Source organism: Myxocyprinus asiaticus, chromosome 28 (assembly GCF_019703515.2).
Source record: "Myxocyprinus asiaticus isolate MX2 ecotype Aquarium Trade chromosome 28, UBuf_Myxa_2, whole genome shotgun sequence".
Classification (NCBI taxonomy): domain Eukaryota; kingdom Metazoa; phylum Chordata; class Actinopteri; order Cypriniformes; family Catostomidae; genus Myxocyprinus; species Myxocyprinus asiaticus.
In genome coordinates, this window is record NC_059371.1 from 14,040,585 (window position 1) to 14,065,725 (window position 25,141).

General features: G+C 43.6%; 1 protein-coding gene across 2 annotated transcripts in view; it reads left to right on the plus strand.

The window, feature by feature from the left end:
• LOC127419101 (protein SOGA1-like) overlaps window positions 1-25,141 on the plus strand; it is an 86,290-nt gene that overhangs the window by 36,636 nt on the left and 24,513 nt on the right. For both annotated transcript variants that reach the window (XM_051660220.1, XM_051660221.1), the window contains exons 4-7: window positions 19,301-19,363; window positions 19,595-20,905; window positions 23,363-23,491; window positions 25,003-25,128. In XM_051660220.1, the coding sequence (XP_051516180.1) occupies window positions 19,301-19,363; window positions 19,595-20,905; window positions 23,363-23,491; window positions 25,003-25,128 (1,629 nt within the window). The remainder of the gene's footprint in view (window positions 1-19,300; window positions 19,364-19,594; window positions 20,906-23,362; window positions 23,492-25,002; window positions 25,129-25,141) is intronic.

Below are 25,141 nucleotides of genomic sequence, written 5' to 3' on the forward strand. Positions count from 1 at the left end.
CTTTAAAATAAGGTTACATTTGTTAACATTAGTTATTATTTAATTAACATGAACTAACAATAATTTTAAAGCATTTATTCATCTTGGTTAATGTTAATTTCAACATATAGCCTGCTAACACATTTTTCAAAAGCTTTGAATTAACATTAGTTAATGCACTATGTATTAACAATATCTAGCAATGAACAATTGTATTTTTGTTAACTAATATTTACAAAGATTAATAAATACTGTAAAAAATATATTCATGCAATGTTTCCTATTAATTACTTAGACTATGTCTAATTTGTCCCGCCACAGTTTCATAATGAACCGAAAATATTTTTACACTTCTCATAATAACATGAAGATCTCTAACATTGTGTTTTGTGCCGCCAAAGCATCTCTCACTCTCAGTCAGTGCTCGACATTAACACTTGTCAGTGAAAAGTGCATTTTTGAAGGGGCAAGTGAAAGAGAATTTGACTTGCCCGACCAGACAAGCAGACTGATTAAAACGTCAATAACAGAAAAATAACTGGCTATATTTGTGATAGCCTAGGCCTGTGTCACTTATTAGAAAGTTCATATTTTTATTCTGCTGTTGAAAGTAATCCAGAGCACGTCATTTTATAATTCGCTAGCGATCTAGCTGCGCCCTGTTTGACTGACAGGCGGTGTATGTGTGTGTGCTGAACATGCGTGTGTTCTGAAAATGCTCGCGCTAATGCGCACCTGAACAGTCAAATACATTTGAAATTTCCGCCAAGATGAAATTTTGGTATTGTGATAATGTATATCCTTTATTGAACATGGTAGATTTTGCTGCAATAACATGATGAAAAAGTAGATCTCAATCCATAGAAGTGTGAGCACCCCTGCTGTAAATGGTGGCAATGGAGGCTTTCCTTTATTTGACTACCATACGTGACATAAAATAATTATCATATGACAATAGCCTCCTCCCCTACTCAGTGCAGTTTACATTTCTGTCACAGAGAATTGAGTTGATTGCATAGGTACACTATTAGGTTGGGCATCGGTCATAATTTTAGAAAAATATACAACATTAACCATGACATGCTATTTGAGCTATGTAATTTAAATGTCCTTTTTTCTCTCCGGACAAGTATTTGTTTTACTCGGACTAACAAATTGAATGACAAATTCACTTGTCCGGAGGACAAGCATATGACAATGCTTAATATCGACCCCTGACTCAAATGTATTCTCTAGCTGATTTTGTGTTTTGACCATTTGTGAACTGCGTTAAACTCCGTCTCATTTATGCTTTGTGGGTGTGACTTTTTTGCCGTGTCATCACCATTCATTTCTATACAACCAATGTGTTTATGATTAAATTACTACTAGAGAACAAATTGTTTACAAGAGCACATATTTCTTCATAGATCTAGCCTCTTAATTTTGCTCTCAAAGTGCACCAGACTGATGTATTTAACTTTAAAATGTACAATATTTTCTTACGGGCTCACCTAGAGGGTCTGAGGTCCACCCACCACAGTCTCACAAAATCCTGTGGGAAACACTGTTCATAGTACGTAATAGTGGTCGACCGATATATCGCCAAGGCCGATAAACCGGCTGATATTAGGAATTTTTTAATTATCGGCATCGGATGAAAAAATGTCCCATTTGTCCAATTTGTTTTTTGAGGGCGCTGAGAATCGCCTGCTTTTATGTGAAGTGACTGAGACATGTAAACGACCAGTCATGGTTTGTTTTGTTGTTATTTGCCATCGTGTCACTACAATAATAGGTCGGTGTGCAACACAGTCTCATTTAAACAGTCCACATATCAGAGACGCAGCAGATGCGTTTGAGCTCATAATGTTTGAGTCATAAGTGCTCACCTGTTTCATTCTCCCTCTCTCTCCTCAACAGTTCCTTGTAACTTTTAACTGTCTTGTCTAATGATAAAAAGCAGTGGCGGGCCATGCATTTTAAGTCTAGGCCTTCAGTGTGATTTATGCCATTGTTTCACAGTGAATAAGACACCCTATGCCTTTGGGCATCATACATTATGTCACAGCTAACTAGTACCAATTGACATTTTAAAAACACATCCATGCATGAAAGCCAGAACTTGAAAAGACACTTAATGCTCAAGCAAGCATCATTTTAACTTCAGCATGACATTTGTGAAATGAACGTCTCCCGAACAGACATTCAAAAATCATAATTTTTCATATGAATCTACCAAGGAGGTCTATAATACATGGAAAAATGTATCTAATAATATCTGCGATTTAAATGTTGCTTGCAATAAATTTAGTTTCATCAGGGTACACGGTTATGCTGCATTCCATTCAAGTTGGATGTGGGATATTCCTACTTGATATCTCCGACCATAAATGCATTCCATTCCCTGATATTCGGAACTGCAAGGCTCCCGTTAGTTTAGCAGGGGTTTGACTCTCATTAGAGATGTCTCCTAGTAACCCAACTGATAAACAATGCTGCAGCGCTAGCATTTGTGCTTCAGGTGTACGATTATCAAAAGAGATTATAATGTTTAATACACCTGTTTATGCAGGCGTTTGTTAAACAAGCTTTAATATCATGTAATGTGGAAACAAACTCATTTATCGATATTATTTAATAAAGTGAATGTTTATCACTTACTTTGTATATTTCCCTGAGTGTTGACATGTTTGTGTGACATCATGCCCCTGCATCTTGGCGAAAGCGGAGTTGAGAATTTCTGCACGAGCCTACAAGTTGTAATTCTGACTTCAAGATGCATTCCATTGCACTTTTCCTAGTAGGAAGTTGTAAAATCCGACTTTCCGAGTTGAATGGAACGCAGCACTACTTTTCAAAACTTGATCCGACACTGAATTCTCAAGCAGCCTAATTTACACATAGAAAACTCCTAATGTTGCTATAACAATGCAAAAAGCACTTACCAATTTGCTTGAAGTGAAAATCAGTCCTCCTTTCCTGTTTAATTAATCAATTGCATGACAATGCAGAACATCTCAGGTTTTTAAAACTATAAGGATCTCTTTCTCAACGGCATTACCAGCAGTGATGACAGCCGACTCGTCAGACAGCTTAACCTTACTCTTTTCGCTCTTGAATTACGTACATCACTTAAAGCGATATTGCGTCACTCAAGGCCAGCTAGAAGGCCTCGACCAGGACATATCCTAAAGATCACACCCACCAAGAACAAAAAAATTAATCTAATTGGCTGATGAATCTGACAGTCTGACTTTAGTTGCCCATTCATTTGCACTGTTGAGGGATTCTGAAGAAATTCTGAAGGCCTGACAGGGTGGAGTCACTGTTAAACAGTTGTCACACTTTGCTTGTAAGTATCAAGGAATAAATTCTGACTGGATAAACTTTTAGTTTTTCTCTATTTGTTTGTAGAATAATTAAGAGTGGAAAGCGATTAGAAATATATAGGCAAAAAGGTGACTGAGAATGAAAGGATGAAAAATATTTATTTATTTGATATGTTAGGCCAGCAGAGAAGGCTTTGCTGGCCCTGACAAAACGCCACTGAAAAAAAGTCAGTTCCCTATCTGTCACTCACTCGACGTTGGTGTCGATGTAGTGACACTAGGGGTCACTCTTGGGAGCCCGAGACACCTCTGGTCTTTGATAAAAGGCCAATGAAAATTGGCGAGTGGTATTTGCATGCCACTCCCCCGAACATACGGGTATAAAAGGAGCTGGTATGCAACCACTCATTCAGATTTTCTCTTTGGAGCCGAACGGTCATGCTCATTGAGCTGAATACTACTGTTCATTCATCTGCTGGATCTGACGGCGCATTTCAGCGGCTTCTCCCCCCTCTGCACTGGTGCACTGCAGAGAATGCCCCTGGGCGCTTCGGCAGAAAAACTAGAGAGTATATTTTCTGAAAGAGCATTTTTCCCCTCTAAAAGAGTATATATTTCTCTAAAAGAGCGCACACACGGAACGTCTTTTTAAAGATGCGTTTTTTTAAAGATGCTTTTCCGATTGTGTGTTATTCCTGGTTGTGCTCGTTATCTCTCGCCTTCTAACGGTCACGATCACTGTCTTTCGTGTCTGGGCACTGCTCACGCGGAGACAGCGTTCGTGGATGGTCACATTCTCATTGCGAGAATGTGTCCATGGCAACGTTGCGGTCGCGGCTCGCCTTCGTAAGGAAGCGAGCCACCCCAGAGGCTCCCGCCTCGGTCCTTTTACCCACGGGTTTGAGGCCAGCGCGGCTAGCACTGGGGGCGATTTGGGGACCCCAATGGGACCGCCTCCGCCGGGTATCCCCCCGCGGACCTCCCATTCCCCAGCACGCTCGTCTGCCCCGATCGGGCTTCCGGGTGAGTCCGCCGGCTCGTCTCACGGCGAGTTCGACCTCTTATTCGGAGCCCGCGAAAGTGATGAGCTCTTGAGCGCAGCATTGGAGAGCGGGCTCGTCCAGTCGGAAGCCTCAGCTGGGCTCCTCCCTTCGGGGTCGTTCGCCCAGTCACAGGCTGATGCGGAGATGACGACATGCTTTCCCCGACAGCCGCGAGCGTCGGTTAGAGTGGATTTCACCGCTCTTCCCTGAACCCTCGCGGCTCGGTGATTGGTTCCTGGGCTCGCGGCGCCGCTCAAAGCCACGCCCCGCCCCGTTCCTTTCTTCCCGGAAGTGCATGAAGAGCTGACAAGGTCGCGGGAGGCACCTTTTACTGCCCGGTCCCGATCTTTTCAGCTTCCCCGCTCTCACTACCCTCGATGGTGGGGCGGCCAAGGGTTATTCGGCAATCCCCCGGTGGATAAAGGCGCTCGCGGTGCACCTATGCCCGCAGAGCGCCGCCACCTGGCGCGGGTGCCCAAAGCCCCCGTCCAAGGCCTGTAGGTTTACGTCGTCTCTGACGGTCAAAGCCTACGGCGCTGCTGGACGAGCCGCCTCCGCCCTGCATGCCATGGCTCTCCTGCAAGTCCGCCAAGGCGCTAAAGGAACTGCACGAGGGTAGTTCCGCCCCGGGATTGATGCAGGAACTGTGCTCGGCGACCGACCTCGCTCTCCGAGCGACGGAGGTCACGGCGCGGTCTCTCGGGCGGACGATGGCCACACTAGTGGTCCAGGAGCGCCACCTTTGGCTCAACCTGGTCGAGATGGGTGAGGCCGACAGGACACGATTCCTTGCTGCCCCCATTTCCCAGGCGGGCCTATTCGGCGACACCGTCGAGGACTTTGCCCAGCAGTTCTCGATGGTAGAGCAGTAGATGGATGCTAGCCGGCTTGTCCTGCCCCGGCGTGGCTCAAGATCCTGCACCCCATCTACTCATCGCCGAGGGCGTCCCCCTGCGGTGACTGCACCGGCTCCGCCGCAGCTCGCCCCCCGGCCCAGCCCCGGCGTGGAGCCCACCGCAGGAAGCCGACGCCACCCGTCTCACAGCCGGCACCGAAGAACCCACGGAGGTCTTCGAAGCGCCCCTGAGATGGGCGACCCAGGGACAACGAAACCCACTGCTCTGGAGCTGGTAAGCAGATCTTCTTTTTGTTACCTTTTGCATTTAAATTGCGCTGCATGCCCAAGTGGCTGCAGTACTCAAGAGCTCCGCAAGAGTGGTTTCCTTGTTCCCTGGGTCACATATTCGGTGTGTACGGCTGGCATCACGACCACCGTCCACCACTCCATTTGGCAGGTTGGTGCTCCAGCGGCGGTCTCCCGCCCCTGAGCGCCCAGCTGTGGCACAAATCCGCCCCCGATGTGACAGTCTCCACGGGTCATGAGGACGGGCCTCTTCCTCCCCCGTCCCAGGCTGTTCCAGGGGTGGTCACAAGGAGCCAGGTAAGTGCTTCGATGTCCTCGGACTCAGCACGGCCACGATGTGGTGTGGCACCTCAAGCTCCGCCCCGCCGCGAGGCCCCACCCGCCGGTACATCCGATGACGTTGTCCCTTTGGTCCCCCTTGCGCGGAACTCGGACGCATGGCTTGCGCTTTCCAGTCCGTCGCGAGGGCTGGTCCGGACCGTCCGACTCGGCTGCACGATTCACTTCGCTGGGCATCCGCCCAGGTCCAGCGGTGTCCACTTCACCTTGGTGAAAGATGGAAACGCTGCTACCTTGCGCGGAGATCGCTACCCTCCTACGGAAGGACGCGATAGAACCTGTCCCTCCAGCCGAGATGAAGAAGGGGTTTTACAGCCCCTACTTCATTGTACCGAAAAAAGGCTGTGGGTTGCGGCCAATCTTGGACCTGCGAGTACTGAACCGGGCCTTACACAGACTCCCGTTCAAGATGCTGACGCAAAGACGCATTCTAGCGAGCGTCCGGCATCAAGATTGGTTCGCGGCGGTAGACCCGAAGGATGCGTACTTTCACGTCTCGATCCTTCCTCGACACAGACCCTTCCTGCGGTTTGCGTTCGAGGGTCAGGCGTATCGGTACAAGTCCTCCCTTTCGGCCTGTCCCTGTCTCCTCGCATCTTTACGAAGATCGCAGAGGCTGCCCTTGCCCCGTTAAGGGAGGTGAGCATTCGCATTCTCAACTATCTCGACGATTGGCTAATCCTAGCTCACTCTCGAGACGGGTTATGCGCACACAGGAACCTGGTGCTCTCACACCTCAGCCGACTAGGGCTTCGGGTCAGCTGGGAAAAGAGCAAGCTCCTCCCGGTTCAGAGCATCTCTTTTCTTGGTTTGGAGTTGGACTCAGTCTCCTTAACGGCGCACCTTACGAACGAGCGCGCCCAGTCGGTGCTGGCCTGTTTGAAGGCGTTCAAACAGAAAACAGCGGTTCCACTGAAACATTTTCAGAGGCTCCTGGGGCATATGGCGTCCTCGGCGGTGGCCACCCCGCTCGGGTTGATGCATATGAGGCCGCTTCAGCACTGGCTCCAGACTCGAGTCCCGAGACGGGCATGGCGCCACGGGACACACCGCGTGGCCATTACGTCGGTCTGTCACCGTCTTTTCAGCCCTTGGACCGACCTCTCGTTTCCACGAGCAGGTGTTCCGCTAGAACTGGTCTCCAGGCGCGTCGTGGTCACGACAGACGCCTCAAAAATGGGCTGGGGCGCTGTTGGCAACGGGCATGCAGCCGCCGGCCTCTAGACGGATCCGTGGCTGCGTTGGCACATCAACTGCCTCGAGTTACTGGCAATTCTGCTCGCCCTGCGGAGGTTCCGGCCGTTGATCCAGGGCAAGCACGTGCTAGTTCGGACAGACAGCACGGCAGCGGTAGCATATGTCAACCGCCAAGGCGGTCTGCGCTCCCGCTGTATGTCATAACTCGCCTGCCGTCTCCTCCAACGGAGTTAGCAGCACCAAGTCGCTGCAAGCCACTCACATCCCGGGCAACCTCAACACTTCGGTGGACGCGCCGTAACAACAGGTTACCCTCAAGGGAGAGTGGAGACTCCACCTTCAGGTGGTCCAGCTGATTTGGAGTCGATTCAGTCAGGCACAGGTGCACCTGTTCGCCTCCCAAGAATCCTCCCACTGCCCGCTCTGGTACGCCCTCACCGAGGCCTTCCTCGGCATAGACGCGCTGGCACACAGCTGGTCCCCTGGCATTCGCAAATATGCGTTTTCCCCAGTGAGCCTGTTCGCACAGACCCTGTGCAAGGTCAGGGAGGACGAGGAGAAGGTCGTCCTGGTAAGCACCCTACTGGCCCGCCCAGACGTGGTGCTCGGACCTCACGCTCATCGTGACAGCTCCCCCCGGGCAAATTCCCCTGAGGAAGGACCTTCTTTCTCAGGGAAGGGGCACCATCGGGAACCCGCGCCCAGACCTCTGGAATCTCCATGTCTGGCCCCTGGACGGGACGCGGAAGACCTAAGCTGTCTCCCACCTGCAGTGGTAGACACGTTCACTCAGGCTAGGGCTCCCTCTACGAGGCGCCTGTATGCCTTTAAGTGGTGTCTGTTCGCTAAGTGGTGTTCTTCCCATCAGGAAGACCCCCAGAGGTGCGCAGTCAGATCAGTGCTTTCCTTCCTGCAAGAGAGGTTGGAAGGGAGGCTGTCCCCTTCCACCTTGAAGGTGTACGTTGCTGCCATAGCAGCACACCATGACGCAGTCGACGTGTAGTCTTTAGGGAAGCATGATCTGATCATCAGGTTCCTAAGAGGCGCCAGGAGGCTGAATCCCTCCAGGCCGCGCCTTGTTCCCTCATCGGACCTCTGTAGTTTTTCAGGGTCTACAGAGAGCCCCCTTTGAGTTTTGCAGTCAGCCGGGCTTAAGGCACTCTCCTTGAAGACTGCCCTCCTGACTGCGCTCACTTCCATCAAGAGGGTAGGTGACCTGCATGCGTTCTCTGTCAGCGAAATGTGCCTGGAGTTCGGTCCGGGCTATTCTCACATGATCCTGAGACCCCCGACCGGGCTATGTGGCCAATGTTCCCAACACTCCTTTTAGGGTCCAGGTGGTGAACCTGCAAGCGCTGCCCCAGGAGGAGGCAGACCCAGCCCTGTCGTCGCTGTGTCCGGTGCACGCTTTACGCATCTATTTGGATCGCACGCAGAGCTTTAGAATCTCTGAGCAGCTCTTTGTCTGCTTTGGTGTACAGCGGAAAGGAAACGCTGTCTCCAAGCAGAGGATCGCCCACTGGCTCATTGACGCCATAACTATGGCATGTCTCGCCCAAAACATGCCGCCCCCTGTAGGGCTACGAGCCCATTCTACCCGTGGTGTAGCGGCTTCTTGGGCCCTGGCCAGAGGTGCCTCTCTAATAGACATTGCAGAGCAGCGGGCTGGGCAACACCCAACACCTTTGCAAGGTTCTACAACCTCCGGGTGGAACCGGTTTCGTCCCAGGTAGTGGCACGCAACACAAGCGGATAAGCCCGGGATAGCCGGCCGGGTGTATCGCTTGCACATAGCGCCTTCCACCTCCTTTTGAGCTGAAGACGTGCGCTGTTAATTCCCAGTAGTGTTCACAAAAGTTGTTCCCTGGTTGACTTCCTCCGAGCCCTGTGGCAGTCGAGTTTTCGGAGAGACTCGCTGCCGGCCCAGTACATGCGCTAACTAAGAGCCCGGTTCTGGGGTAGGTGCTCCGCATGTGGCGGTTCCCTGTAAGGCTAACCCCATGCGATCTATATCTTCCGCTAGTTCGTTTCCCTACTGGCAAACTGCGTCTTCCTTAGGCAGAGCCCCTCAGTCTCCATGTTGTAGTAACTCCTCCCCCATTGGGCAGGATCTACCTTGAAGGCTCTCCACATGGTTGGAAAGACCATGTGATGTATTCTTCCACTTAAATATCCCCCCCTCTCTTGGGGCGAGGTGTGGTCTCCGCAGTGTCCTCCCCTTGGGAGGGACACCCCCCGACTAGACCTGGCGGCCCAGTCAGATAATCCCCCTTCTTTTTTAGGGAGTGGAAAAAGAGAAGGGGAAAGAGGCCACGACTGCGTTAAGCCTGTCTCTATCTCTGGGTAGTCGACTTGTCCCCAAAAAGAGCCGTTTGACACTCATAACTGTGTTGGGGGAGGTTACGTGTCGACCTGGTGCGCTGGCTATGAGGCACACAGCAAGTCTGCCCACCACACACCGCCAGTTCACGTAACACAGTTCAGCTTTGTGGCGTTTTGTATAGGGACCCCTAGTGTCACTACATCGACACCAACTTCGAGTGAGTGACAGATAGGGAACGTCATGGTTACTGGTGTAACCTCCGTTCCCTGATGGAGGGAACGAGACGTTGGTCCCTCCTGCCACAACGCTGAACTACCCGCTGAAATGGCTGGACCTTATATCGGCTCCTCAGCGTAAAACCTGAATGAGTGGTTGCATACCAGCTCCTTTTATACCCGTATGTTCGGGGGTGTGGCATGCAAATACCACTCGCCAATTTTCATTGGCCTTTTTTCAAAGACCAGAGGTGTCTCGGGCTCCCAAGAGTGACCCCTAGTGTCACTACATCGACACCAACGTCTCGTTCCCTCCATCAGGGAACAGAGGTTACACCAGTAACCATGACGATATCAGTAAAACTAATATCATATACCGTGTGCAAATATGTGCATATTTCATTTAAACAGATATAATAAACCTACCTCACACAACTTCAGCAGAACCAGCATCCTGTGGAGCATCATCAGCCTCTCCTCAGAAGTTCCCTGTAACTTTTCTAATGATAAAAGGAAAATATCAATAAAACTTGTATAATATACCATCTGCAAATATGCAGATATCTCGTTTAAAAAGATGTAATTCACGAACCTCGTAAAAATCCAGCATTTTCTTCCCATCGAGCGCTCATCTAATATCTTCCTCTGAAGTGCGTATTCCATCAGCCAGAATTTTGCAATTTTATGTTTGTTATTTACTATATTATATTGTGTGATGTATCAGCATTGTATCGGCCTATCGGCCACCCTGCTCTCTGGATATCGGCATCGGCCATTAAAAATCCCACATCAGTCGATCACTAGTACCTAATGCATTTAACTAATGTTAACAAATGTAACCTTATTACAAAGTGCTACTAGAAATGGTTCTAAATGTATACTTGGATCTGTTAAACGTAGCAGCTAAGTAGTATTTGGAACCACATCCAGTCAATACTGTGTCAAAATGGTGTATGTGTGTTTTCTAATGTACTTAAGACTAATATTTTCATTAATAGATTAAGGAGAATGATTAAAAAGTTATTAAACACCACAATCTAATTATACCGCACTCGGCCAAATAATCCAGTTTACATTTTTATCCGATATTGACATGGATGCACTGTAGATTGGTGATCGTTGTTCCATAATGATCTAAATCTTTGACCATTACAGTAATATAATAATGATTTTCAGTGGCTTGCTGGAACATTGTCTAAAGCATTTCTTTCTGCAAATTAGGTCATAAATGAGGATTCACAAATGATTGATCAGTTTATTCTAATGTGAATAGTCTCTTGATGTTTTTAAGCATGACCCCATTTTTCACTTCTCCTCTCTGTCTGTCTTTACCCATCACCAACTCTGTAGACCTCTCAGTGTCCATGTAACGATCAATGACTTCTTTGCATCCGTGATCTAATTTGAGTTCTTGAGTTAGTGAACCACAGAAAAAATTATATATATGCACACTACCGTCTCCTTTGATATAAGAGTGCTGTCATGTGTAATACTTGTCCATCAAATTATTTTCAGTCTTTCACTCACATTCAATCACTCTCTCTCTCTCGTCTGCTTGCTCAGATTTGTTCCGTAGCCTCCCAGCGATTGAGAGGCTCTCCTGATGTATTTTGCAGCAAAATGGAAATAAAATAAAATTGAGTATGTGGTGTATGTACTAGTTCAGGAGTAATGTAGACTGAGAAGGTTGTCATGAGAATAGTGAAGTTAAGAATAGACCCTTCTGAAATCAACAAACCACCATACTTAGGATTGGGAATCTGCAGAGACCTGCCGATTCAATATTATATTGATATCAGGGTTGCGATATGATAATACTGTGATTCTTTGTGTTAAGTGTATTGCGATTGCAATAGGTCTTCATTCTTTGTTAGGCATGAAGGTTCTCGCTCACCATTTCAATCTTTTTCACAGATTCCAAAATCCAAATTTGGCCCCCAATCTGCTCTGAATGTCAAATGTCGTCCTTAGTACGAATGAGAGTACAAAGTGAACAACGAGTGGAATGTTTGGAGTGTTTTTCAGCCGTCAGGGCGCATACGGCTCACAACCCAACACAGTAATGAGCGTCAAGTGCTTACTATTCTCTTTAATGAGCGCATGGGCTCCCTGATTGAATTCCACTAAAAGGGGACAACACAATACAAAGACAAAGAGCAGTTTATGTGGCAGTGGGGAGTCGGATGCAGTCAGTTAGCTTCTCCTGTAGACATTTTGCTCCCACTATGATGTCGCAGTCTGTCTTTCATGCAGTAAATGAAAAAGTACAACAAACCGTGACTGCTTTTGATAGCTGTGTTAGTGGTGTTAATGTGGAACAGACTGCTATAGTTAGATTTGATTGGACTACACCTGGGAGCCATTACCTCATGCTCATTACAGTTGTGATTCACCTCACTTTCCTCTTTGTTTCTTAGTCATTAAGCTTTTGAACTTTAACAAATGGCACACTGCACGCACTGTTTCAAGTGACTGCATGTTATCAACATTTCTCAGTCTTATGGGGCTTTTCCACTGCACGGTACAGCTCGACTTGACTCGACTCTGCTCACTTTTTGGGGGTTTTCCACTCTGGATAGTACCTGGTGCCTGATACTTTTTTTAGTACCACCTTGGTCGAGGTTCCAAGCAAACCGAGCCAATACTGATTGGTCAGAGAGAATCGTTACTACCAGCTTCACTGGATTTGCGACACGGGACATCAACCCGCTAGTTTTAAAGTTAGCAACAGCAATAGCAGTATCATTTGTTCATGCGACTTTCGAATTGTAAAAAGAAATGGCTGTGCGCAAAACTACGCTGTGGTCAATAAACAAGGTGCAGATGTTCCTCTCCTTAGCGACGAACGAAACGACACAAAACAAAAAAGTTTTTCAGGAAGTGTCTCATCTGTTGGCTGCACACGGCTACCACCGGACCTACCAACAGTGTAGGGAAAAGTTAAAAAAACTTAAAAGTGACTACAGAACCATCAAGGACAACAACAGCCAGAGTGGTTCAAACAGAAGAAAGTGGAAGTGGTACGACCAATTGGACGCTATCTATGGCAATAGACCGGAGAGCAATGGGAGGAGTTGGAGTTTACGATGGAGGATTGTACATTTTGTTACGTTAACTCTATATTCTGCTTGAAAGCTTCACTTTATTTAGTTGACCAGCTACTGGAAAGCTTGCTTCTAAAACAAACAGGCCAATTTAACTGTTACACTCGTGTAAAATCACCATGCAACAACTGCTTTATACAGCACAATGAACTAGTAGCTAACAGCTAACTGTCATGTTATTGTTTATGGTCAGTAATGTTTGTGTAGCACTTAAGATGATGTCACGGCAGTAGAGGCGGTGCAGCTATGACGATCAGCCTATAATCCCACCCACGTTGAGGCGGCACTAAACTGCAGTGGAAAAGCAAGCTCAGAAAAGTAATGCGAGCAGAGTCGAGTCGAGTCGAACTGTAACGTGCAGTGGAAAAGTGCCATTAGAACCAGTGTTGGGCAAGCTACTTACTAAATGTAGCTAGCTAAGTTGTTAACTATACTACGGAAAAATTAGTTAAGCTAAGATGAAAGCAACAGTTCAGAAAAAGTAGCAAGTTACACAACAAGCTACACGCCAGAAGTAGCTTGCTACATTTAAGCTACTTCAATTTTTTCAACCAGATGCATGAAGCATACTGTCAGACAAACTAATGCATCTATAAAGCATTGTAACAAAGCTAAAGATGGGCAAAGAGGAGGTGGGAACTGGCTGAACAGTCAAAATAATATTTAATGAAACAAAAAGACACTTAACACAAATGCACACATGGTAGCTGCGTGTGGCTCTCTCTCTCCCGAACTGCTGCAACCCGCTGCACGTATCCTTCTCCTCGGCTGATTAGCCCAATTGATGGCCGGGCTTGCGTAGTCATGGCCCGTCCCACCCTCCTCCTCGTCACAAACGAATTCACATAAAGTTTATCAAAGCCATGGTACAGTATACTACAATACAGTATACAAGTATACATGGTGCAATATTGAATGGATGTGCATGTAAAAACAACATGTAAATTCATTTTTATTATGTTAAACCACAATTTTCACATTGTATTTTTCATATTTATACTACTACCTGTACAAACCCACTTGAACATATTTTTAACAGAATTCTGTGTCTAGCTGTTGTATTTCTGCATTTACTGAAACTTCTGTTCAGAGGCCAAATTCCTTGTGTGTGGGGGCACATCTGGGCAAAAACACTCCACTACTGATGGTATCAGATGGTACTACCATGGCATTTTGATATACAGTATGGTTACCATATTCATATAGCCATTAGTGTATATACATGATGCTTCAAAGTAGTTCAAAGAATACCATGCTAATACGGTATTTTGATATATGGTTACCATAATCATATACTACTGAATTTACGTGGTGCTTTAAGGTAATTCAAAGAATACAATGGTACTGCCATTGTACTTTGATATATGATTACCATATTGTTAGACCATTGTATTGACATGGTGCTCTTAGGTAATGGTAAATGTGCAAAAAAACATGGTAATGCAATGGTATTTTTTAATGCATTTCCATGTAGGCTACAAAGTGTTTTAATATGTTTGTGGTTGGAAAATGTCCTGCAGAAGCAGTTCACAAGCTGCACATGTGTTGAACTTAATAAAGTCCTTCATCACTGGCAAACGATATGACACATTAGCAGGTTTGGTTTCCATTGACTGTAGATAAATATCCACTGCAACAAGCATTATCTTTATTTTCCATGTTGTGAAGTATTCCATTAGTGTGTTGGCGACCCTCCAAATGATTCAGCAGCGCACAAACCAATTCAGACCACTTTGCTATCACATGTGACCAATTCACTGTAAAGATCTGACTCAAATGAACGATTCTTTTGTGAATCAGACATCTTTATTTCTGATTTAATACTGCCAACAATAATCACTGTGTACATGGCGTGATGTAGCTGTGTAGCTTTTGTCAACACTACGCTGCTACCTAATTAAAAATATAGCTTTGCTACCGAAAAGCAACTTGATTTAAAAACTAGCGAAGCTACCACCTCGCTACTGAGAAATATAGTTAAGCAAATAGCTTCGCTATTTGTAGCGAAGTTACTGCCAATGACTGCTTAGATCCTGTTATATTCATGTTTTATTCATTTAAACAGGTCAGCATTGAGGTTGAATAGTTTTAATAAATGCTTTCATTTTTGTATATGAATTGTGGAACAATTCACATTTTGACAGACGAGGATAGTGGCATTGGTTTGCACTTATAGAGGAAAAAGGATGGAAAGATGGAGGGATGAAAGAAAAAGAGGGAGGTGTCCTCTGCTTGTATGGCGCCAAAGGTTTTATGTGAAGAGCATGCACACAATGGACACTCTACAGAAGCTCAGGGATTAACCTCTCTCAAGCCAGAAGAAAAGAAAGAGGCAAAACAGACCTTTTCATACACTCCACCATCTCCATTAATTATCTGTTTATGTAGAGGGAGGTGCAAAGACACAATGTTCCTCATTCCATACAACCCTTATTTGACCTGTGTAGGTCAAAAAACACAAGGCAGTTACTTATCAAGACTTCTAAGCAAATTGCTGCTTCATTTTCTATACAACAGATCGTGCAAAAAAAACGATTTTCTCCCACAGAATCCTCCAAGAAGTAGCTGTTTGTAATGCCTGTTCAAAATTGTATTGTATTGTATTATTGCGTTTATGTTGTTCTAGATAATCAAAATAGCCTTCCCAGTTATCTGCTTTACTGCTAATTTTGTATAGGATTTCTATAACAGGAACTGAATAAAGGACACATTAAAAGTTCTTTCAACCAGTAGATTTGCTTTGGGGTCTGAGGGGGTATAGAAACACTGCTGGTTGCTAGAATCTTGCATAATATGGTCATATTTAGACGTTTCTTTCATTTGTACAATCACTTTCTTGTTTTATTGTACCTCCCATTTTCAGTGAACAGTATCCAACAATCACCTCTCACTTTTTCTCCATATCCCACACATACTCATATCTGCTCTTCCCTCAAGGCCTCAAGCCTTTACATGTAATTATAAAAGTGTTTTCCAGCTCTAATTAACACTCGAGTCTGATAAGCATGAAAAAGAACTGTCCTGCTTATGCGTGGACAGAAGCATATGTCATTCATGAGTGCGAGAAAGCTGGAGGCAAACCCTGCCAAAACAATGAATATCAATGCACAGAGAGAGCCCAAAATGGGAAACATGGGGTTTGTTCACATTATGTTTTTCTCACAATGATTTGCTGATGATTTACAAGGTAGGCACAGAACCTGCATGCACTTTAATTTGAGTGCATGTGCATATTTTGAATTTATTAAAGGGGACATATCTTGTAAAAGAGGATTTTCTTTTCAATTAAGGGTTTGATGTGTAATGTTGACATACTGCAACTTTAAACTATGCTGGAGGTTATTCAATTATAACAGAAGTAATTTACAAACAAAGTCTTATAGGTACAGTATCAAAAAGTAACTCTAAGGTGCTGTTAACATGGCGTTTGAAAACTGCTAGATGCATTGCAGCCAAATTGAACAGAGCACAGGTATCAAGACGCATTTTTACAAGTTCTTTTTACTAGAAACGACATTAAAAACGCAGCATTCATAGTGTGAGGTGCTGAAAAAATTTGACAAGTTTCAGTGGTCGAAGAACGTAAGAATGCATCCTGTGTGAATGGCCTTTAAGTGTCAGATAGGGGATGGAAAATAGTCATGTTAAACTAAATTTTGAATGAAGCATATCTTATGATGCAAAAAAACTTTAATTGTAAGTGGGTTTCAAGAAGAAACTGAAATGCTACAAAAGTGCAGAATATGGCCCCTTTAATACTTGCCACTATATCAAATCAGTGTATGGGTGTTGGGAGATGAGCAAAAGTAGATTGGATTATGGCCAATGAGAATTCATCTGAATTCATATGGACAGAAAAACTGTCCAATAAGGCTCTTGGATGAAAAGGAGAATGGAAATGTATGTTTGCTTAGAGGGGTGAAGGGTTTTTGGGGGAAGAATCAGCAGTCATTTCAGCTCTTTGTGTAAGGCATGTTGTTTATCACTGCCATCATGTTGCTGTAAACTAATTAACATACTGTTGTTGTGGATCAAAGAGCCAGAATATCTCATTTCCAAACCGTGTGCAGAGTGGAGGCTGTGCAGAGGTGTAAACGTGTGTGGGATCTTTGCTGCTTAATTTGTTGCACATGCAGGCACTCAGTTGCTATACAAATCCTTTATGAAACATATTATGCAAATATTCTGGCACTTAGCTTCCTAATGTTTCAGTGCAATTAATAGGAGAGAAAGAGAGGGGAATGTGGTCATCTTCTGCAGTTGTTTTGCCTGTTTGTGTAAGATGAGAGAGGCCTGCTAATGTCAGAAGCATTTGAAAGGTTGTGATTTCCTGTTTTCCTCTCCTAACTTCCTCCCCCCTTTTATTCATCAATTTGTTCCATTGAACTCTACAGGGGAACTGCTCACAAAAGCCGTCATCATGGGAACCCATTATAGTCTGGAGCGGTTGGTGCACTCATGTCCCTACTGTCTGGGAATTGAGAGAAAAAAACACACTGCGAAAATGAATTTACTACGGCCTCTCTCTCTCTCTGGTTATGTTCATAATGGAGTGCTAGCCTACTGCTTACTGAATACTGTGCAGTATAGGCTGCACTTTATACTGGCTACCATAAAAAAAGTATGTGAATCAGAATGCATAATGCAATGATAAATGTTTCAAAACAGTTGTATGCTATGCATTGTTTTCACATTGCCACACCTTGTTGGTTTGATTCAGCAAATCTGAATGATGCTACTTGATCAGTGATTCTTTAGAATTCCCTGCTCTTTTGTCTGACTGCATCACCGGCATTACAGAATTCTATTTGATTCATGCTCACATTCACACCTGCTAGGAGAGAAAAGAGTCTGCTGTATTGAAGGTGTTAGTTGTAGTCTCAATAATCTAAACACAAGAGGCCTTGACTATCCTCCTGTATAAACAGAGAGAGAGAATTATCTCTCTCTCTCTCTCTCTCTCTCTCTCTCTCTCTCTCTGTCTCTGTCTCTGTATGTAGACTCACTAAGACTTCTAAGCTCAGAGTGTCCCGTATCTAGGCTGAGTGTCTCTTATGCAACAGGCCCTGCTCATCAATGTAATTTGTTTTTGGGGAACAAAGTGTGTGAAGTGGAGCGTGACTCAGAGAGTCTCTCAATTTCACACACTCCATTAACTCGTGTATTCATAATTCAGGTGAAACGAGCGAAAAGAGAGAGAAATAAAACAAGAGGAGTTTTCGATTGTTCCTTAGGATGGACTTTATTAATACAGTGAAGCTGGTTATTCATTCATGCTTATCAGTTCCATGACATCATGAGGTTACTTACATCCTGTGTTTGAGGAAGAGTGTATTTCATAAGAGCAAGTCAAGCAGGCACAAGATCAGGGCACGGCTCAATAGACCACTGTGTCTCTCTTTCTATTCTCCTTCGAGTGTGTGCTTGTTCTCTGATTTCTGTACCCTCATTAGGTTTCATGGTGTTGAAATTGAGGTAGCTGATAAGCAATGCAGGAATCAAATGACAGCAAACTACTTGGATGAGAATTACAACATGTTAGCTGCTCAGAATTATGCAACAATGGATATACTTTATTTTTTCTGCAGTAGTGTATGGAGTCAGAATTATCTCAAAATTAATTCTGATTGGCTAAAGAGGATGTACTTACTGTAAAAAAAAAAAAAAAAGTACTGTATTTGTGAATCAAAACTTGTTAGAATAGTCTCAAAATGTCCACACACAAATTCGAGCACAAAGTTGGTCGATGCACTGCTAAATCAATATTTCCATTTTCTTTTAGCACAAGTCTATTGATTTTAATGAAGTTTAGTGCAATTAAAAGCTGTTCTACCATTAAACTCTTCCATTCTGTCAGCCCACATATGATAGGAGGGGAAAATTGGATTTATTTAGCAGAGTAATTTACAATTATTCACTGTATCTGTTGTTGTTGTTGTTTTTTTTTTACATGAAGATAAACATGATTGCAGTTACATGGATTTGGAATTTGTTTTACTATCAGTGAAGTAATCCTATATGATTTGTTTTAAGCAAAAAAGTATGAGAGGCCATGCTATATTATGAAAAGGTACATATTATTGTGAGTCATATATGGACCCATGATTCATTTTAATGAAAAACGTTAAAGCAAATTTATTAAGTGAATGTATATGTAAATAATAGCAGAACGTTATTCTGTGGGTGCTGTGCAGTAATATGCACAACACCTAAGTGAACAGGTGTTTTGTGAATAGCCGTTAATGTGTAGTGTATTTTAGCATGGCTGGAAGGCTGTATTTATTAGTCAGTATCCAGAATTGAAACTATCAGTTTTATAATTTATTTTATTATTATGAGAGGTGTGTTCCCTTGTTGTCTCTCTCTTTCTCTTTATTTCTCTTTATTTTTTGCAGCGGAGCAGGTTTGTATTTCATGCAAACAATGAGATAGCTCACCCTGCAATCTGTATCAGTTTATTTCCCCCCTAATTTGCTGCCAAATTATGATTTATGAGTGTTTAGTACCACAGCTGAAGGGAGATAGAGGGGTTGGTGTCATATCAGAGTGGATGTGGATTGGCTGGTAATGGGTGTTAACAAGAGTTACTTATTTATATTTTTACATGTTTTAATTAATTTAAACGATCTCCCTTTTCCCCCCTAGAATGCTTTGAAGAAGAGGGCTGCCAGGCCAAACAACAAACCTGATAAAAAAGCATCACCTCAGGTAATAAACAGCAATTCTAGAAAACACTTGATTGATAACTACATTTTTCTCTCTTCTACTCTTAATAATAACAGCCTGAAACAAATTAACAACGTTCAGCACTGATAGGGATCATTATATATTTATGTTCCTGGATGTATTATGCCTTCAGAGTTTGACATTTTTTAGTTGGTAGAAAATGGGTACAACAGCACAAACAGTTGTCTGGTGTCTGCGATTGTTTCCCTTCAGCCTCCAGAGGACAGTTCCGACCTAAAATGCCAGCTCCATTTCGCCAAGGAGGAGTCAGCCCTCATGTGCAAGAAGCTCACCAAAATGGTTAAAGACAACGAGGCCATGAGGGAGGAACTGGCAAAGTATCGCTCTCTTTACGGTGAGGTTGATGCCTCATTGACCATTGAAGAGGTTGCTGACTCTCCTCACACTCGTGAGGCAGAAGTCAGAGTTCACCTAAAACTAGTTGAAGAAGAGGCAAACTTACTGAGCCGACGAATTGTAGAGCTAGAGGTGGAGAACCGCGGGCTTCGTGCCGAAATGGACGATATGAAGATCCAGGAATCCCCGGGTGGGGTTGGCATCTCAGGAGGAGTCGGAGGTCATCTACTGCTTTCCTCGTCAACTGAGAATGTGATGGAGCTACAGCGTCACCTACAGTTCGTGGAAGAAGAGGCGGATCTGTTGCGGCGATCGCTGATTGAAATGGAAGAGCAGAACAAGCTCTTGATGAACGAGCTCAATCACTACAAATCCGAGCTTCCAGCTGTCACTGAGATTGAGCCAACTGCAACCATAAATTCACCCACAATAATTTATGGTGTTTCTGAAGATGGAGGATCTGGTCCAAATGAAGCTGCCAATAAAGAATTGCTGGCTGCCAGGCTGCAGATTGCAGAGCTGAATGGCAAAGTAAAGAAGCTCCAGTATGAGAACAGAGTGCTTCTCTCTAACCTCCAACGATGTGACTTGGCCTCCAACCAGGGCTCTACACGTCCAGCACTGGAGACCGATGCTGAAGCAGGGGACTCGGCTGAGTGCGTCCCCATCCAAACACATCGCGAGTGGCCAGTTGGGCATGAGCAAATCGATATCCTGGAGGAGAAGGATCAGAAAGTTTCAGGAATAAGTCATATTCATACTTCTCAGTGCCTCAGCTTTAAGGACCTTCTCATTATTCGTGACCAGGCGCAACTCGTTACCTCAGCCATTCAGCTTTTTACTTCGCCTGACTCCACCTGCCTCTCAGCAGATGCCATCTATCGCAAGACCTCAGCCAATGAGTCTGGAGAACCAGTTTTTCTGGAGAAGAGCCAGACACAGGGCTCAACGCTGCCCTTGGTGGAGGCCCTTCATGGTAGACTGCAGTCCCTTCAGGCTCAGCTACAGGCCCTCAGTGAGAGGGTGGATACACTGGGGCAATCCCCTGAGAGGGAGCGTGTGGAAGGGATGTCCCCGCTGCCTCTGCTTTCCGAGTTGGGAGACTCTGCAGCAAATTTCTCATGCCCTGCAGATGATCAGGTTGACCAGATCACAACCCAGCAGAAGGTATACACGCCCTCTTTCAGTCAAATTATCCCTTGCTTTTTTTGTTCTTTCCTTTTTGTTTTAGTTTTGTTTTTCTTTTGCCAGCATATTTTTATTTTTTGTTGCTTTGCTTGGTAGGTCATTGATGAGTTGTATTAACACTTCCCTTACCCATAGAACGATTTGCCAACCACTACAACAATGCATGCTTGTAGTTTATTATAAGGTCTCGTAGTGGATAAAAATTAGGCCTCTAATGGAGTTAATTATTATGATTATGTTAAAAGGTTTGGGTCCAATGCCTCTTGTGAGCTGCCAAGTTTATTTAAAATGGATAGTTCTCCCAAAAATGAAATTTGTGTCATCATCCACTCCAGGGGTCAGCAACATATGGCAGCATTGGCACACGGAGGCGTAATCACTGGCACGCCAGCAACGGCAGGAGAGAAGTAGACTATTTTTATATATAAATTCTGCACCTGCATTCCAATCTACATCTTGATGTAATCCTTCCTCATGATCACGCAGCGTGTTTTCAAGAGCTGAATGGGAGGCTAAACAAAGAGTTAAAATGTGATGAGACTGCAGTATACCCAACAGACTCATGCAGCACATGCAAGCCATTCACGCATCACGAGCCGGCAGCGCTTCACGTTTGGTTAATCATGCGAGTAAACGTGCCTGCTTTGCTTCGGCCAGGCTGCGTGGATGAGAGCCTACATTCCGTGTTTCATTTGTTTCTTTTTGCTTTCAGAACAACACGTGATGTAATAAGGAAAACACCACTATTAATCCTTGAGATTTCCAACCCAGCATACAGGTACACCCTCCTTAAACCATAGTCACATGCAAGACTACATTACACGATTAAAAGAGAAAACATAAACCCACATCGTTCAAAGTCTATTCAAAATATAAATTGAACCTGGAAATAAAGTTTTAGGATTTTGCAGGTGCGATTCACCGAAAAGTGCTAAAAAGTTGATCGGCTTGTGATGCGCGAATGGCTTGCATGCGCAGTGCGAGTCTCGTCACACTTTAATAGTGTATAGCCTCCCATTCAGCTGATGAAAACACACTGCGTGATCATGAGGGAGGATTACATCAAAATGTAGATTGGAATGCAGGTGCGAAAAACTTCATATAAGTAAAATAGCCTGCAACTCTCTCACTATTGCTTACGTGCTAGTGATTACCCCCTGCGTGATTTTGGCACAGTCATTGACCAGGAAAATAAAAAATGGCACTCCATGTCAAAAAGGTTGCCAACCCCTGATCTACTCCCTCTTATGGCACTCCAAACCCATGTGATGTTTTCTGTGGAGCACAAAAGGAGAAATTTGGTGGAATGTCCAAGCTAGTCCTATTCCAACAAAAGTGAACCAGAACTGAGTCTGTCAAGCTCCAAAAATGACAAAGAGGCAAGATTTTCTGTGAATAGTGACTTAATTTTTGGCCATTTTATGACATTAGAAGACTTAGAAGCACATGAGCTGTGTAGACTTCTTAAAATGTACTTTTTGTCCTTTCTGAAGCTTGACATTAGGGTGATTAAATGACACAAATTTCTTTTTTGGGTAAACTATCCTTTTAAAAGTCTTAATTCTTTGGTATTGACTAAGCATGTTATGTCTACATTCAAATGAGACCAAAGTGGCCACAGTAGAAGTTTATGAGTAGTTGTATTGGTAACATATAATGAAATTTGTACCTTGATACCTAAAATACTTTACGTTTCAAGGAAATCATAATAAGCTGATGGCTGATGCTTGCATGTATCAAATAATTTATTATTAGATATTTTCAAAGCAAGGTGACATTGCTTAGCCTCCTAATTAAAAAAGCTAATATCTTGACATTTCAAGGTCTTGGTCTTGCCAGGCTATATTTTATTTAAAAACATTGATTACTTAGAAAACATTGAATACTTAAATGTTATGATACTATTAAGGTGTAGACAAGAATTAATTTATCTAGGTTCCATCAGAGGCCTAACTCTTGAGATCCAATCCAGACTCTCCCTTCCTCCTTCTCTCCTTCTTTTTTCCTCGCTGCATGGGCACCATGACCTGTGGTCACTGCTACATTTCTTTCTTTTTTCTTTCCACTATTTTTTGTATTATTTTGTCGCCCTCATTTCCTGTTTTCTCCTCAAACCAAAGATTATGCTTTCACTCATCATTCTTCTGTTTCTGTTTGCCATTTTGTCCTATTCCACAATGACTAAACTGTTTTTCCTTTACATACTTTTCATTGTCTTATGAAATTTTATTTGTTGGCTATATATAGATTTTACCATTGTTTTTTGATGGCCACATTTTTACGTCTCACTCACTCCAACAGTCTTATATACCCACACTACACAATCTTTTATTCCTTCATCATATTCCTCTTGATCTTGTCTGTCCTCTGTCATGCTCTTCTTTATTGTTGTCTTTTGTTTTTCTTCATTAACTTGCCCATGCATGCATGCAACAGCCTGACTCTAGAGACCAGCCAGACTGTGAGATCAAAGTTCACCCGTGCAGTGAAGAGGAGGAGAGCAGCAGCCACAAAGACAGCAATAAAGATGAGGAGTCTGACTTGAAGGAAACAAACACTGATTTGGTGAGGTGCTATATGCACAAAAAGTGTTCTGTTATTATACAGTAGTTAGTACATGTGATGGCTCAGTTCCAAACCCTTGAGCTGCCTACCTTGACAGAATTTTTAGACATCATAAGCATGTTCCCTATGCGAAGGCTGTTCCAAACAGTAGGCATCAAAATTATGCTCCCTTAAAATATATCTTGTACATACAAAAGCTCTGTTCCAAACCCTAGTGAGCTGCCTGTCTAGTCAACATTTTTACGCATCATATATTTGAATGTATCTATATTTTATTCAGGACTGAATTATTGGTAGAAAATGTTCCATCTAATGAAAAACTATTTCACCCAATATTTCAGTATATTTGAGTAAATTTGCTGTTTATGTAGAGTATTTAAAATCAGTCACTTATAAGGTTACATGCTGCTTAGGATGCTGCTTTAGAAGGTTGCTGCCTATGTAGACTGTAGGCAGCAAGGCAGCTCGCTTAGGTTTAAAAGAGAACCAGTGGAAAAGAAAAATACTGAACAATTCTGATATTGTAAAATTGTTTGTAAATTGTTGTAAAATATTGTATAAAGATTTTATTGCTGTTGATGTTATTATCTGTAGATGTTACAGACACTTAAGGAGTTTTGAAGGTTTTAATTAGTGTTTAACTTTAGAACAGCACTGGGAGGTTTTTATGGTTAAGTCAATTGAGAGTATTGCTCTATTACAGTTTCGTCCTCTCTTAGTGTTGGAAATCACAGTCAAATTCAGACTCATAGGTTCATAGGTTATTGGGAAATTAGGGTTCATGACCACATAACTATTTAATGGGACATTCATAGACCCTGCAGAGTTTTTATGTACATAAAATATAAAAAGACAATAGAAGTTCACAATGATCTATTAAACTGGCACAAAGATTATACCTCCTGGGAAATACAATCTTTACTTTAAAGTAGAAAATATGGACATTATGATTAAAAACACATATGATTAAATCATGAGAGAATGCACTGTGACTTGGCATCCTCCTGCACATTGTGCCAGACACCCTTACAGCATTCCAGAAAATTAATGAAACATCCATCCATGTTTACTTCAAGCCATTTAATGGTCAACATTTAACTGGCTGGTAAATGTGAAGAAGGAAGAAAAAGGGATAACAGAGAACTTGTGATCATAAACTCTGGTCTCATGTTTTGAATTATAGGGAGGGCATGCTGGACTGTTTGTGTTTGGTTAGAAATCTATTAGTGTCAGGTTCAATGTCTTTAACTTACAAAAATTTACAAATATAGTCTATATTCTCTGCGCTGATGACTGAATATAAGCTGATTAAAAGCTGTTGACTGATATTAGCCTCTGTTTTGGCATTGAGGTGCTGCAACATTTTGACAATTTCAAGGCTGTTTTGACAGCAAGTCTTGCCAGGGGGTCATTTTATTGTCCCTATGTGTTTTTACTTACAGCTGCAGTATTTACCAGTTATGAGTGACTCATAATCTGCTTCTCTTCTCTCTTGTCATTGTCTTCTGCAGCTGTCAGAGCAGGTTGGTGAGCTGAAAGCTCTGTTGTCTGAAGCAAGGGAAAAGAATCAAGGAGTACAAGAAGCGCTGAAACAGGAGAGACAGGCACGCCACACTGACACACATAAACTCTCTCAGGTGCCAGATACAT